The following is a 15,104-nucleotide window of genomic DNA, read 5'->3' as shown; positions in this document are numbered from 1 at the left end:
CCAAGGGTCTGGTCGGGGGTCTGAATTAATTTGGGGGTCTGATGAGGGGGTTAATTTAAGGGTCTGGTTGGGGGTTCTGAATTAATGTAAAGATCCGTCTGGGATCTGAACTAATTTTGTCACCTCATTTTGTCATCTCGTCTGGTGTCTACACAGGTGACGGGTGCAAAATGTGAGTAGGAGGTTGGGACTTCGTCCAGGCGTGCCGCGGCGCTGGCAGAACGTAGAGCCTGCTGGAGCCGGAAGCAGCAGACAGAACTCCATCTTGATGAGTGGCTGCTGTGTAAGTGCAGCAGTTTAAGTTCAGTGTTATTTTTATGTCACCCCCCTCTGGCACACTTACTGTCTCCCCATGGCCTCCCGCAGAGCCCCTGTCAGGGTTCATATCAGCCCTGGACCCACTTTCGTGCCTGTCACTTTCTGTTCCCTTACCCCCACAGGACCCGACAACCTAGTCTCTCCCCCTTGTCCCCTGACTGAGCCCTTGCCTACCTGTCTTCTCCTTCCCCTCCACGGAGCCACTGCCAGTTTGTGGTCTTACCCCTGTCCACCTCGCGCCGCTTTCCGTTGCAACCCCCAGGAATGTAGGGGAGCACAGACAACTTGACCATATGGGGCCCAGAAATTTTTAGTGATGGCCCTGCTTTAGAAATGTCACTACCAAGGCTGGACTTTGGGCAGGCTTCAAATCTTAATATAAACCCCGCTTCAGTTGTGCCTGAGTAGAGTTTGCGTCATTAGTGGGGGCTTTATTATAGGGACAATCCTTATGTCATGTCCTAGTCCTCTGCTCCAGTAAATACAGACTTCTCAGTGTTATAACATTGGCATTTCCACATTCAGTGTAATGAGTGTTATACAGTACCACTACACATAAGCTTTGCTATCTCTGCTCGGAAGTAGCATTTGGATTTCGATTATCCATCCTGCCCCTGTCGCAGCATTCCATATCACTTTTAATGTGTAGCTATGTAATAATGTCACTTGGTGATGTGTAACCTGCAGTACAAAGTCTACACTTCCTTGTGCCTGGCTGAGCTCCTTCCTTGAAGTGACGTGTGAGGGGATTATAATGACCATATATGACTATTTCCTGCTTTCTCTGAGATTCCTACTGTCCAGCCTGCAGCAGACTTCCTGCATCAGTGGCTATCTATAGAGCTACAGCCTGACCCCTGACCTCTGACCTCAGCCATGGCACTCCGAAGAGGTAAGAGTTCCACACCCCACACTGTTTACTGGGAGGTGCAGATGTTTGGGAGCGCAGCAGACGTCAGGCCTGTGATACTGGTATCAGGGAGTGTGTGTTCTTACTACTGCTGCTAGTATAGCCAGGAATGAATAGTGCTTAGCAGGATTTGTACTCTTCAGAATAGTCTATACACACACGTTCAACCCATATTATAACTGTTGGAACAGGTGCTTTTTCCACAGCAGCTATGCACTAAGCATTTTGCCTGGCAGCTGCGCCATGTTTGATGGTGAGCCTCTCAGTTTGAGAACCATTAGATTGCCAACCTTAGGCTGGGTTCACACGTTGTGGACAAAATGCAATTTTTGGCCGCGACCGCTACAAAACTGCAGCGTTTTGTTGCAATTTCTGAAAAAATAAATAAATTATTATTTGAAAGCGACGTTTGATTCTAGCCTAAGTGTTTGTTTCTGGACAACGTAGCCAAAAATCATACACACCCAAAACTATTTACAGCACAGATAAAAAAAAAGAAACAAAAATAATCATAACGATTAGTAAATGTCTATTACTCAGAACATGAATTTGAGCACGTTACCAACATTTCATGGCAATAAAATGCCCCCCCGCACCTCTTCTATTCAAAATTACTATAGTAACTGGGGCCTACGTAATAAACTACACAGGCCTTTGTTACTATGGTAACCGTATGCTGATCATCCCCGCTCCTGAGTCTGGTCCGGGCGCAGCGCTGGTCCAGACGTCTTTCAGCGTCATGACGTCACAATGCTATGTGCGCCGAGGAACAACGTTATGACGCTGAGTGGCCTCTGGACCCGCACTGCGCTCTGGGCCAAAGAGGACCCTGCTCAGGAGCAAAGAGGGTAAATATAACATTACTGTCTTCTGGGGTCCTGTATCTAATCCTACCATGTGGTAAGCTTAGATACAGGTCCCAGCCAACAGTATCACGCATGATGTGATATTGTCGTCTGGGCCCTGTATCTAAGCTTACCACGTCTGTGATACTGTCTGTTGGGTCCTGTATCTAAGCTTACCGTGTGTGATATGTCTTCTGGGCTCTGTATCTAAGCCTACCATCTGTGATACTGTCTGCTGGGCCCTGTAGCTAAGCCTATCATGTGTGATACTGTCTGCTGGGCCCTGTATCTAGGCCTATCATGTGTAATACTGTCTGCTGGGCCCTGTATCTAGGCCAATAATGTGTAATACTGTCTGATGGGCCCTGTATCTAGGCCTATCATGTGTGATACTGTGCTAGGCCCTGTATATAAGTCTTATCATGTGTGATAATATCCGCTGGCCCTGTTTATAGGCCCATCATGTGTGATTCTGTATTTAAAGAGTCTCTGTCACCACATTATAAGTGGCCTATCTTCTACGCAATGTGATCGGCACTGTAATGTAGATTACAGCAGTGTTTTGTATTTAGAAAAACGATCACATAAACACACTATTACACACTATAAGCGTAATCTCGTTTGAAATGACAGGTTACATCGTAATCTCGCGAGATTACGCTTGCCTTGCTGTAAATGTCACAGAGACGCTACAGAAGTATCAGGATTCTGAATACACATCACGTCCTGTCTGGAGGTAATGTATATTCATTGTCAGGACACTGCAGTAATGTTATAGTGTGTTTATGTGGCTGCACATAGCGATATAGCTATATCGCTATCTGCAGTGTAAATGAATGGAGAGAAGTGTATGACGCTGATTGGTCACTGATTGGTCAGCGTCATACACTCCTCTGTACAACGCCCACTTGGCCAAAAAGTAAAACACGCCCAGTTGTTCATTAAGAAACTCATTAGCATAAAGCTAATATAGGTCATAACTCCGTCAAAAATGATTGTTTTTCTAAATAAAAAACCACTGTTGTTATCTACATTACAGCGCCGATCACATTATGTAGGAGATAGGGCACTTATAATGTGGTGACAGAGCCTCTTTAAGCCTATCATGTGTGATAGTCTCCTGAGCCACTGTATTTAATCCTATCCATAGCTATAGGGGTCGTAGTTCTATAGATATTCTGTCTCTAATATATGTATATGTACATAGATACACACGCATTCACACATTTTGGGGGGACAAAACATATGTATTGGGGTTATTGCCCCTGATGTTTTAAGACCTTCACATCATCCCTGGTTGCTAGTGGTGCATTGATGATCACTTAGGAGAGCCAGCGATGCGACTGTAAGCTGAAAGCATGGAGGGGGCCAAAGAAGGAGTTTTGCACTGGGGCCCATGAGCTTTTAGCAACGTCCCTGCAAAGATTTAGCATTTTTATTTAGAGGATACATCTGCACTCCTGAGATGTCTGCTTTAACGCCTTGACGCATTATCACGTATATGATCCGTATTTTAGGACAGTAAAAACCCTTAGGCTATGTTCACACGCTTAACAAAAAACGGCTGTAAAATATGGAGTTGTTTTCAGGGGAAAATAGCCTCTGATTTACAGCCGTTTTTATGCATCAGGCGTTTTTTGATGCGTTTTTTACGGCCGTTTTTGGTGCGGTTTTTTCTATTGGGACAATGAAAAACGGCTCCAAAAACAGCTCAAGAAGTGACATGCCCTGCTTTTTTACGGTGGTTTTTTTACGGAACGCCATTTTTCCCATTGAAATCAATGGAAAATGTTTGGAGGCGTTCAGCACCCGTATTTTCAGCCGTTTTTCGGGGCGTTTTTCAGCCCTGTTAACATACCTTCACGGTCGTGTGCATGAGGCCTGAGGCTCCATGCACACGACCGTATTTTTCATCAGTAATTACAGACAGTAATTACGGAGCCATTCATTTCTATTGGCCAAGGACACTTTTCAGTATTTTTACTGATGGGTGTCCGTGCTGAAAAAATGATAGAACCTGTCCTGTTCTTGTCAGTAATTACGGCAAGGACTCTCCCATAGAAGTCTATGGGAGCTTCCGTAAATACGGACGGTATACGGCTGTTCATCCGTATACAGTCTGTATTTACAGAAGCGTTGTTATGCAACATGCTGATGGCATCATTTGAATCCTCCCTTTTTTTTAAGGATCCGTATATACGGATGCAATACAGACCGTGTTTACAGACAGTATTTCGGGATAGATGAAAATACGGTCGTGTGCATGGGGCCTTAGGCCCCATGCACACGACCGTAATAAAACTCCGTAATTGCGGACCGCAATATGGTCCGCAATTACGGAAGGGTGTCCATGCCGTAGAACCGTGCCGTGAATTATGGAGCATCTCCTACTTTTAGTTTTTTACGGGCCGTGCTCCCATACCCAAAAATGAGGCCTACGGCGGCCGGCCGTGCTTGCAATTGCGGGCCGTGCTTACAGGCACGGCCGTGTGCATGAGGCCTTACTACATGTTGACCACAGGCAGCCATAATTTTATTATGATTGTGTTAAGGAAAACAAGGGTTTTCGAGCACTGTGTGTGTGTGTGTGTGTGTGTGTGTGTGTGTGTGTATATATATATATATATATATATATATATCATTGCTCCGTTTGAATGGTGATCATTTACCTGCCACATAATCTGGTTGTGTAAAAGGGTCTATTACTCCTAAACCAACCTTTTATATGTGTGATGTAATATATGTAAAGAGTTAGCAAAGTGGGAATAGTCATGGGGCATTTTGTTATCCCTATTGTGGGCACCAACACACTTTGAACCCCCCCCCCCCCCCACACTTTTACAAATCCAGCTTTGCCCCTGTATCCTACTTACTTTTATCGAACAAGCTGGTAAAGTAAATAACCTTCAAGTTGCTATGTCTTGTGTATTGCTCTCTCTTCTGATCAAAAGATGCAACACTTTGCAATACCCTTCAGACCATGAAAATAAGCTGCAATACCCTCATACCACTCCCTGTCTGGGTTAAAGACCATAAGGATTATAATAATGTAGTAATATGGCAGCAATGTTTTACATCTCACTTCCTTTGAATAAAAGGCTAATTTGCATGAATGAAATCTTCTATTTCTATAGCAGCCTTGTATATGATCCATGGGAAATTATTTTAAGATTATACAAATCTGCTATTTCCTTTTTTCTATCTGTTCTTATCAGTGTAAATAAAGACAAAGGAGTTAGGGCTTATTCACACAAATGAGTGTCATATCGGCCGTGAAAAACTGTCTTTTTCACGGCTGTTTAGCATCAGTGTGGGACCCAATATCACAGATCCCTCATAGGCTTGAGCCTTTTGACGGATCCGTAAAAACAAAGAGGAAAAATAGGACATGCCCTATTTTTTTCACAGGCCGTTCACACGGCCTGTTAAAAATTATAGAGGCGTTGTGAATAGCCTCATGGAAGTACATTCACATCGCGTTTGTGCTATCCGCCAAGTATTGAAACGTATAGCTCGGTGTATACATAGACTATAATGGGTCAAACGTAGACCAAAATAGAATCTGTTTGGTCTATGCTGGTCATGGTTTACGTTGGGATATTGTTTTTCGAAAATACTGAAAATCGTAGTCTGCTACGCTATTCTTTACTTAAAAAAACGTATACGCGACGGAACGTTGTTTTTAGCATTGATCCCAATGGACGACGTATGCAAACGTAATTTTATACATTTGAATCCGTTTATATACAGTAAATCTATCAGTTTTTTTTTCTTTTTTCGTGTTCACTTTTAAAAAAAACTTATACATCTTTTTAGGAAAAAATACAGACAAAAACTTATACCGAAGCATGAGTGTATGCTAAGGCTGTGTTCAATCAGCGTTCGTTTCCGTTGAGGGGTTCCGTCTGAGGTTTTCGTCAATCCTCAGTGGAAAGTCAAACGGAAACCTCAGCTTCCGTTTCCCTCACCGTTGAACTCAATGGTGACGGAAACCTAGCTATTGGTTTCCGTCTGTCAACGTTGTAACAGGGTTCCGTCACTTTGGACGGAATCAATAAGGCAGTCGACTGATTCCGTCCAAAACGACGGAACCCTGTCACAACGGTGACAGACGGAAACCATCAGCTAGGTTTCCGTCACCATTGAGTTTAATGGTGAGGGAAACGGAAGCTGAGGTTTCCGTTTCCCTTTCCGCTGAGGGGTTAACCCAAGGGAAACTTCTGACGGAACCCCTCATCAGAAACTAAGCTGATGTGAACAGGCCCTAAACGTACAGGCTATAAAAAAAAAACAGACAAAAACCGAAAATGGTACATGTTTGTATAAGTTTTCAGTGGTCCATGTTTTTATAAAAAAAAACGTATAAGCCTGGCGGATAGCACAAACGTGATGTGAATGCGGCCTAAGACACACAGTAACCTATATACTTTTTTTTAATTGTTATTAGTGACATCTTAACCAGCTTCTGTCCAATGTTACCTGAAATACACAGTATGATTCTTACTCTGTAGGAAATAGACACCATGTATAGTGCAAAGTGCAAAATATTTGATAATCTCAAAACTCTTTTAAATCCATTTTTAGATCATTTTTTCCCTAAATCATAATTCTGAACGCCCCTGTCTTTGCTGTCAACAGCAGCCAATATTTTGCACATGTGATAAAGCTGGGGCAATATAAAATTCTCTGCTACCCTGCAGTTTTATTAACAGAAATACTCCTGTGGTTTCCATTATAACCTTACATTATAACATTTCTGTTTCCCTAATAGAATCTTTTAAATAGTTCTGTTAAAAAGGGGAACATTATCACACCATGTCCAGTGCACAAACCTTGAGTGGGGGAGGGGGGTTATTTATTAATTTGCTGCACATCCATATAGCTAGTCTATATGGTATGCATGTGAAACATACAGTTCATCCATAGAGATCTATGCAAGTGTCCCAGTGCCAAAATTAGTACTTGATGAAAAAATCTTTCCACAAGATGTTTTAAGAAGTTCTGAAAATTTCACTCACAAAATGTATCAAAATGAAGAGATTCCTACGTATATTCTAAGGTGACACTCTCTGCCCCTCAGTAAACCCTCTTAACCAGTTAATGTGCCCATAAACATGTCACAGACATGGCAGTCCCAAGAATGCTTATTTAGCACCCATTGGCAACCTGCTATTATGTTGCATAGGGTGCCAGAGGGCGCCCGTTCCCTCGGTAAAACCATTTAGATGCAGCAGCAGTTGCTATTGATCATGGCATCTAAGGGATTAAACAGCTGGGACTGAAGTTCTCTCCGATGATGGCCATTGGAGCGGGATGTCTGCTGTATATTACATCTGACAGCCAGTTCTGATGGCGCTGGCACAGTTCCTGTGCCCGCACGTCCCTACGCTGTACATATAGGGGTTAATTTGACTAACCATTACGTTCCAAAATTAGCTTCTATAGAACTTCATGCAAAATTTGTAATCCTTGTCAACAATGTTTTCAAGTGAAGTTTTGTGGACTCCTAAGCCAGGTTGATCATATGTCAAAACTGTCTAGATTTCCAGGAAATGTATTTTTGTAAGATCTTTGTGATAAACAGTAGTAACAGCTGCAGCTCTGCTATTTCTGTACTTACTGAATCTTCATGACTTACTGCTTACAAACAGCCTGCTCAGTGCACTGCTTTTTTTTTAGCCTGACAAATGACTTTTTAGTGAATGTGGTATAATGCAGTGTTATATATTTTATAGCTATGTTAAAAATAAAACCGGACATGCCGATGGGCCAGAAAACTCAATAGGCGTCTAAAGCAGTATTATAATAGTTACAATGCGCCCATATCATACATAAAACGCATAAGTACACATAGCGCCTTCCATGTATAAATGAAATGCCGTTAGTCCGTTTAATATATAACCAACTCTTCGATAAAGAGATATAGCAATAGTGTTGGATTTGAATAGCAGGTCTAGTGATGATCACCAGTAACCAAGGAGGAGGCTCCATTTTCCCATTCATTAAAAGGCTAGAGCCTCATTGATAAGAGTAAACACCATGTGGTAATGAAGAACCAATCCAAAAGCTAAACCGGCTTCCTGTATAACAGCGATAACAATTGACTAGTCAAAGATCAGCATAAAAACAGTAGCGCTCGATTCATAAAACACATAGGACGGGTAAGTAAACCTAAATCACCCCCCCCCCCCCATCGAAAAAAAAAAAGTAAAAAATAGAATTTTAAACTGGATATAAAGTTAATTTGTACATAAAAAAACAAACATGCGAGATATGCAGACGTCCACCGACCACGCAGGTATTAATAGTGGTAATATATACAATCCATATACACACAAGAAATGAGTTTAATAGAATGAACCTACAAATAAAACCTAAATGCTTAATCTAAACATAATTTAACATAACCATGCAAACCCTTGAGAATGCCAGGGGTGTCTATACAGTAAGTTTCTATTTTATTGATATTCCTCACCGGATCCCATCTTATTTACTATAATTTACGCCAGGAATTGGCGTAAAATAATAGCGCAAATCTACACCTGTTTATAGGAGGCGTCAATCGGATTTGTACCACACAGCGAAAGATTCACCAAATTTATTAAAAGCAAACATTTCAGTCTAACTAACTTTAGTTTAGGACTGGCGTATAAAATGGCAGACTTAGTAAATTCCCCCCATGTGTCTCCAAAGCAATTTTTATATTATAAATATATTTTCTTATCCTCGTTTTTAACTTACGTAATGTTCATCCTACATATTGGAGGCCACACAAGGGCACTCCAACAAGTAGATTACTTTCTGTTTTTCGAAGGTTATAGGCCATTTGATATTACATTTTAATCAAAATAATTAGTTTCGACAACAAATGTTTTTATCTTTTTTTCCACCTACATCCTTGGCAAAAACCACACCAGGAAAAGGTTCCTTTCTCTACATCCTTTTCCCAACTATTCTTCAAACACCTCCTAACTATTTTATCTTTTAAAGGAGTTGTCTAGGCTGGGGACCGTTTATCATACTGATGACCTATCCACAGCATAGGTCATCAGTATAGCATTGGTGGGGGTCTGACACCCGGAACCCACACCGATCAGCTGCCACCGGGCACCGGATGTTATGTAGTGTTCAGTGCCGGAAACAGATGGCTCCGACCACTGCATAGCAGCCGTACTGCAACTTTGCTCCTATTCACTTGAATAGCACAGCCGCTGTTCTGTAACCAGTGCCCTCTGCTTCCAGCACAGACATCTGGTGCCAGGAGGCAGCCAGAGCAGCTGATCGGTGCGTGTTCCGGGTGTTGGACCCAATCAGGTCCCGTGCCTGGACAATCCCTATAACATTCTCAGGCCTTTTGTAAATAATTGTGAGATGACCAGGCAACAAGTGCCCTATCATAGGGTCGTATTTTGAAATATCCCAATTTTACAAACATATCGAAATTATCCATTAGCCAGGTTGGATAAATCCATGCATTCCACTGCAATTAATGACAATCTGTAATGAAAATCCACTGCATTTTCACAGCAGATAAGGCATGCTGCAGATGTGAAAATCCATATCATGTCTAGAATCCACTGCAGATTTTTTACGCTGTAAGTAAATGAGGTTTGGTAAAATCCTATTCACTTACATAGTACCATACTTTGTTGTGGAATTTCAATTCAGATTCCAAAGTGAAATTCTGCAACAAATACGCAATGTGTGTAACCAGCCTTAGGATTCATGAATCATGACATGCTACAAAATTCAGATTATTGGCGGTATGAAAGTAGAATAGAATATCGTATTCCAATAGAATACTAAGCGGAGTGGTTCTGTTTTCTTGAAAAATGTTCATGTACTTGTTTACAGTTAAAGATCAAAATCAAGATATCTAAGGCTGGGTTCATATATATTAGTTGTGTGTCTGGCCAGTTAATAGATGCCTGACCTGCACAAAACTGATGACATTTTGTGCACTTTGTGCTCCGCTCCGTTATCCATAGCCTAGCCTAACCTAACCAGACAGAAAAACAATACAGCGTTTTAATGTCTGGTGCAGAGAGAGGTCCAGTATCGCAACTTATGGCTAAACTGATTCCATAGGAAAGGTTTGGCGTGGTACAGAAACGCAGGCGGGAAATGAAACGAAATTTTCAGACATATGTGAAGGGGGCCTAAGATTTTTTATAAGCATCAGTTGTAGAGATGAGCGAAACGGTTCTACACGAATCTAATTCATTACAAATCTGAAACTTTTGAGACTTGTCTTGCTGGAATCGCTCAAAATAGCATCCGCCATTTTACAGATCAGAAGGCAGAAAAGAAAGTTCACATGACCCCGGGCAGTTGCCCAGTGGCATTCCGCAGCACTGCCTGTAGCAGTCAGTCATGAGGGGCATAGGCATGGGCAGGATTTTTAAAGGAGGGTTTCCAAATGCATATTTTTTAAAACAAGTTATTTTCACCACATTCCTACTGCCCTCTGATTTTTATGCTACAAGTATTGGTCTGCATGTATCCACCATTTGTATTACAAGCTCTAATATAAAGGGCTAGGCTAGTGGATATGTGCTGACCACTACTCGTACGTTTACTCGATAGCGTCACAGTGCCTTCTTTAGGTAGTGCCACAGTGGCCATTTGATAGTGCCACACACACTGCCCATGTAGATCGTGCCACACACATTGCCCATGGTCTGCACGTATCCACCAACCTAGCCCCTTATATTGCAAGCTTTAATATAAAGGGCTAGGCTAGTAAATACTGTATGTAGTGACCACTACTTGTAGCGTGAAACCAATGTAGATAGTGCCACACTCCGTGCCCCATGTAGATAGTTCCCCCTGTGAATAGTGTCACCTGTAGATAGTGCCCCCTGTAGGTAGTATCAACCACACTGCCCACTATAGCCCTGTATATAGTGGCACACACTTCTCACTGTAGATAATGCCCCTGTAGATTGTGCCACACTCACCTGTCCCCTGGTCTCTCCTGACCAGACCTGCTCCAGCGCAACGATGCGAGCGGCGCAATGACTTCACCTGCATCACAAGAACAGTGCCAAATGGCGGGGAAGGGCACCAATTCAGTGAATGATCATATGAATCCTATCCACTATAAACAGCCCAGCCAGGAAATGCTTGTACTTTATGGGGATACAGAGAGGAGAGTGGATGTCAGACAGAGAATGAGAGATTGTAAAACACAGAATACATATAGATAGTGGATTAGTGTCGGTGAGTTTGTTACATAATGAGAAAAGAATAGATAGTTAAAATGACAATAATTTTATAGAGAGATACATTTTAGAGAGAGAGATAGGAGTCAGTCAGTATCAGCGTGGTAGTTAGACACAGGCAGCCAATTCTTACATTAATTTGTGAATCACCAAACTTCATCCTATCATTCACAAATCTTTCATAATAATAATCCTAATGCTAATATCGTTCCGCTGCCTTCTGAAACAGACGTCTTGAACGTGGCATCACTCATTGTTTTGCATATATCTAATAGTGCCACCAAAAATTGGCGTATTGTTCTGCGTCAAGTATTTATACAGCACAGTATTACATTCGTCTGTGTCTAAGTGACAATTTTTTTCAAGTAAACAGGACGATCGGGCACACCGTCACTCACCCGTATTGTTGTGGTGGATAATATATACATATATAATTTTTAGTTTCTTAAAATAATACCAAACCTGTTGCTACTTCCCAAAAAGGGATTATTTTTGGACCGCTTGTTAAAAAGCCATTGCTTCTTCTGATCCCACCGTGTATAAACACTGGCAGGCATCTTCCCTAAAAAGTGAGACATTTTTGATTTATTTTTTTTTAATTTTAAAAAGCTTGAAAACTTACTGCACTGTCAGATATTTTAAACAGTCTGTTTGTTACCACCGGCTACCATCTGTTTACTCATTTGACATTACTAAGGCTTCATTCACATCTTCGTCAGGGCTCAGTTCTGGCGTTCCGTCTGAGCTTTCCGTCAGGACGGAGCCCTGACCTAAACAAGCGGAAACCATAGTTTTCTGTTTCCATCACCATTGATTTCAATGGTGACGGATCCAGTGCAAATGGTTTACGTTTGTCTCCGTTGTGCAAGGGTTCCATCGTTTTTATGGAATGAATACCATAGTAGACTACGGTATTGCTTCCGTCAAAACGACAGAACCCTTGCAGAACTGAGACAAACGGAAACCATTTGCACCAGATCCGTCACCATTGAAATCAATGGGGATGAAAACCAAAACCTATGGTTTGTCAGGTTTCCGTTCTGACGGGAAGCTCAGATGGAACACCAGAACGGAGCCCAGACACAGATGTGAGCGAAGCCTAATACTGTCTTGGTGTTTAAGAGCTTGAGAGGGGTTGGATAGAGTCCCAGAAGACCTCAGAGTTTCATACATGACTTTTCAGGGTAATCAGGGCACTTTCGATTTGCAACAAATTTTTTCAGACCAAATCATTTATCTCTAGTTGTAAGTTTACCTTTTATTATCAATAAATACACCCTCGAAACAGCCAAGAAATGCCTCTTTTTATGCACATTTACATACAACCTGTTGCTTTTGATGCCTGATTCACGGGTGGGTAACCTACAACCTCAGTTGCTGGAAGATACCAGCTTTGTCTAGTCCGTCCCAAAATTATATATATATTAGTCCTAAACTCTGCTGCACAGATTTCCTGCCCCTGGGAGATGATGATCAGCATATTCAAGTGACAGAGCTTGTCTTAGGTTTTTAAAATGACTAGTTAAGATAAAAAGAACATAATACAATCTGTAAATGATAATGCCACATTGCACCAGCCATAAGAACATGTTAGCCATGTTGTTCCCACCAGGGTCACATACGCTGTTTCTCACTAAACCCTCAGCTGACGTAGCACAGAGGAAATGTAATCTCTTATGTAACTGAGGAGATTCCTTGGAGTTGTTTATATTGATTTACTGTAAAGTGCTATGTACTAGGACCGGAAGAGATGTTTTTAGTTGTTACACCGTGTTAGCTGTCATCCATAACATGCTTGGTAGTTTTGAATTTCATTCTGGTGACAGCTTGTAATATATATATTTTCATGGAATATTATATCTAAAAAACATATTACTTACAGTGGCTGTATATGTAGTATGACGTAATTAGTAACAATTTGTGATTTATTCTCTGAAATATTTTTTTTTATTACAGAATGACAAACCAATCAGAGAAAATTCAATGGGTTACAATGTATCTATATGTTGTATAAGTAGCAGGATGGCAACGGGTGACTCTAAATGAGAAGTCAACGCAGTAGTAGATCCGGATACTTATACAGCATATAGATACATTGTAATCCATAGATTTTTTTCTGATTGGTTTGTCATTCTGTCAATCAATCAGCACACTTACGTACCACACTGACACATTGCAACTCGTTTATTCCTTTCTGATTGGTTTGCCAATTTGTCAATCAATCAATACACCTATTTGAGGGCCGCATGTTTGGCGGTAGCCACCCCTAGAAGAAGCCTGAAATGCCGGCAAAACGCGCGTCGGGTGTTTAGACACTTTTTAGCTGATCCAATGTTAATCTAACCATCCTCTGCAGTAACTAACCAATACATTGTCTATTAGTGACACACACTGTGTCTAAAATTAGACACAGCTAGCAATGTATGCGAATTGATTGGATTCACCAGCGCATGGAGTGACGGTTGTGCGCATCCAGAGCTACACTTACCACAAGGTCCTCAATCTGTGTCCCCTGTGGTCATCTCGATACAGACGGCACTGCTGCTGGCTATCATCTTGCCGCTATTAGAGCGGTGTGCTGAATAGCGCCTATCGCAAGGTTTTCAACCTGTCACGTACTGTGTGCACTGTGACACAGACGATACTGCTGCAGGGAATACATCCCACCGCTTTACAGTGGAGCCTCTCCACTGCTGGGATCTAAACCCACAGCCCAGTGGAGAGACTAGGCTTTATTGCAGGCACCAGTTGCACAATTGTGTGGTTTTTAAGAAAGACAATATATACACCAATGATTCCTAGGTGTAGTTGACACATGAGTATATTAAATGTCAATCCCTAACACTTTGCTATTACATGGTCTATTTTTATAATATATTGTGTAATATAGTGGTAATCCTAGGGAACGCATGACAATATACACTGTATTCAACTTCAACTTTAGATAGCCTTGAGGTATGAGTGCTGTGGACAGGTGACCCCGATATCCCAGCACTCGCACCTCTGTGACACTGGTTAATGCACTGCAGAGTATTTTTCACAATTGGACTCATTAGTCCATAGTGCAGAAATAGGGGATATCTGCACTTTTGCTGTACGCTGACATTGTTTTTTTTTTTATTAATACACATTTATTCTAAATAAAAAAAATATATATTTTATTTTTCATTATAATTTTCCTAGAGCCACACAATTTTCCTCCCTCTTCTCCCTTTTCCAAAATTATTTGATATACACAGAAAGATGTGCTGCCGACAACGATAATGTTTTTGGCATTTACACAGGGCAATTATTGTGAACGAGCGTTCTGTGAACGCTCGTTTGCCCGATAATTGGCCGGTGTGAAAGGGCCCTTAGTCTGCTTAAAGTAACAATCCATTTAGTTGAATACACACATACACAACATGTGATTATGGAGGAACAGTCAGAATGCAAAATGCCATGCTGCAACTCCAGAGCGACGACCTGCTTGTAGTTTTCACTTGTCTCTTCATAGGGTATTGAAGCATGGCTACAATGTCCCATCATGTGGAAGCAGTATTGTAACTTGCCTGGTTGCAGATGGATGTGAATTAGTACTTCTGGCCACCAGATCAGATATAGCTATGTGAAGGCAAAGTATCCCATGCCACCATTAAAGGCGTTGCAAAATACCTTTCAATATGCCCTAATAGGACTCTGACATTTCACCTGTTAGCCAGAGCTAATAGGGGGCTGGGGTTGTCCCTTCAGTTAAAGGGGGACTAGCTCAAAAAAACCAGGCTACAGGTGAAAGATAAAAATGATAGAGCACCAATATATTAAAAT

General features: G+C 41.6%; 1 protein-coding gene across 2 annotated transcripts in view; it reads left to right on the top strand.

The window, feature by feature from the left end:
* Positions 1–251: 251 nt before the first annotated feature.
* The window catches only part of PFKFB3 (6-phosphofructo-2-kinase/fructose-2,6-biphosphatase 3), a 48,071-nt gene continuing 33,218 nt past the window's right edge, over positions 252–15,104 (top strand). Inside the window, exon 1 of one of the 2 annotated variants that reach the window (XM_075857483.1) lies at positions 252–283. Coding sequence is in view for 1 of the 2 variants with exons in the window: in XM_075857482.1 (XP_075713597.1) it covers positions 1,195–1,210 (16 nt within the window). In the remaining variant the exon portion in view is untranslated. Of the gene's footprint in view, positions 284–1,018; positions 1,211–15,104 lie in introns of those variants that run through there. The other variant, XM_075857482.1, reaches the window with a different exon arrangement.

The sequence above is a fragment of the Rhinoderma darwinii genome, chromosome 3 (genome assembly GCF_050947455.1).
Source record: "Rhinoderma darwinii isolate aRhiDar2 chromosome 3, aRhiDar2.hap1, whole genome shotgun sequence".
In the NCBI taxonomy this organism is placed as follows: Eukaryota; Metazoa; Chordata; class Amphibia; order Anura; family Rhinodermatidae; genus Rhinoderma; species Rhinoderma darwinii.
The sequence above is the reverse complement of the archived record's forward strand: the minus strand, read 5'-3'. Positions and strand labels throughout refer to the sequence as shown.